Source organism: Dromaius novaehollandiae, chromosome 1 (genome assembly GCF_036370855.1).
Source record: "Dromaius novaehollandiae isolate bDroNov1 chromosome 1, bDroNov1.hap1, whole genome shotgun sequence".
In the NCBI taxonomy this organism is placed as follows: domain Eukaryota; kingdom Metazoa; phylum Chordata; class Aves; order Casuariiformes; family Dromaiidae; genus Dromaius; species Dromaius novaehollandiae.
In genome coordinates this window covers 86,059,149-86,060,713 of record NC_088098.1, presented here as the reverse complement: position 1 = coordinate 86,060,713, position 1,565 = coordinate 86,059,149, and the positions used below count along the sequence as shown (strand labels likewise).

The following is a 1,565-nucleotide window of genomic DNA, read 5'->3' as shown; positions in this document are numbered from 1 at the left end:
TCCAACGCCAAACCCTGAGCCAAACCCTGAGCCTTCTCCAACGCCAAACCCTGAGCCAAACCCTGAGCATGCTCCAACGCCAAACCCTGAGCCTTCTCCAACGCCAAACCCTGAGCCAAACCCTGAGCCTTCTCCAACGCCAAACCCTGAGACATCTTCAACACCAAACCCTGAGCCAAACCCTGAGCCTTCTCCAATGCCAAACCCTGAGCCTTCTCCAATGCCAAACCCTGAGCCAAAGCCTGAGCCTTCTCCAACGCCAAAGCCTGAGCCAAACCCTGAGCCTTCTCCAACGCCAAAGCCTGAGCCAAACCCTGAGCCTTCTCCAACGCCAAAGCCTGAGCCAAACCCTGAGCCTTCTCCAACGCCAAACCCTGAGCCAAACCCTGAGCCTTCTCCAACGCCAAACCCTGAGCCTTCTCCAACGCCAAACCCTGAGCCAAACCCTGAGCCTTCTCCAAGGCCAAACCCTGAGCCTTCTCCAACGCCAAATCCTGAGCCAAACCCTGAGCCTTCTCCAACGCCAAACCCTGAGCCAAACCCTGAGCCTTCTCCAACGCCAAACCCTGAGCCAAACCCTGAGCCTTCTCCATTGCCAAAGCCTGAGCCTTCTCCAACGCCAAAGCCTGAGCCAAACCCTGAGCCTTCTCCAACGCCAAACCCTGAGCCTTCTCCAACGCCAAACCCTGAGCCAAACCCTGAGCATGCTCCAACACCAAACCCTGAGCCTTCTCCAACGCCAAAGCCTGAGCCAAACCCTGAGCCATCTCCAACGCCAAAGTCTGATCCAAGGCTTGAACCTTCCCAAGGCCAAAGCCTGAGCCAAACCCTGAGCCTTCTCCAATGCCTAACCGTGAGCTAAAGGCTGAGCCTTCTCCAACGCCAAAGCCTGAGCCAAACCCTGAGCCTTCTCCATCGCCAAACCCTGAGCCAAACCCTGAGCCTTCTCCAACGCCAAACCCTGAGCCAAACCCTGAGCCTTCTCCAACGCCAAAGCCTGAGCCAAAGCCTGAGCCTTCTCCAACGCCAAACCCTGAGCCTTCTCCAACGCCAAAGCCTGAGCCAAACCCTGAGCGTTCTCCAACGCCAGGCCCTGAGCCTTCTACAATGCGAAACCCTGAGCCAAAGCCTGAGCCTTCTCCAACGCCAAACCCTGAGCCTTCTCCAACGCCAAACCCTGAGCCAAAGCCTGAGCCTTCTCCAAGGCCAAACCCTGAGCCTTCTCCAACGCCAAAGCCTGAGCCAAACCCTGAGCCTTCTCCAACGCCAAAGCCTGAGCCAAACCGTGAGCCTTCTCCAACGCCAAATCCTGAGCCAAACCTTCAGCCTTCTCCAACGCCAAACCCTGAGCCTTCTCCAATGCCAAACCCTGAGCCAAACCCTGAGCCTTTTCCAACGGCAAACCCTGAGCCAAAGCCTGAGCCTTCTCCAACGCCAACCCTGAGCCTTCTCCAACGCCAAACCCTGAGCCAAAGCCTGAGCCTTCTGCAAGGCCAAACCCTGAGCCATCTTCAACGCCAATCCCTGAGCCAAACCCTGAGCCTTCTCCAACGCCAAACCCTGAG

General features: G+C 57.3%; 1 protein-coding gene across 1 annotated transcript; it reads left to right on the top strand.

Annotated features, from left to right (window-relative positions):
• Positions 1-286: 286 nt before the first annotated feature.
• On the top strand, positions 287-1,383 carry LOC135328882 (cell surface glycoprotein 1-like; the record flags this gene model as incomplete). The annotated part of the gene is made up of 2 exons (XM_064515239.1): positions 287-764; positions 866-1,383. Coding segments are annotated over 2 exons (996 nt in total), but the record flags the coding sequence as incomplete, so codon positions are not given.
• Between the last annotated feature and the right edge of the window lie 182 nt (positions 1,384-1,565).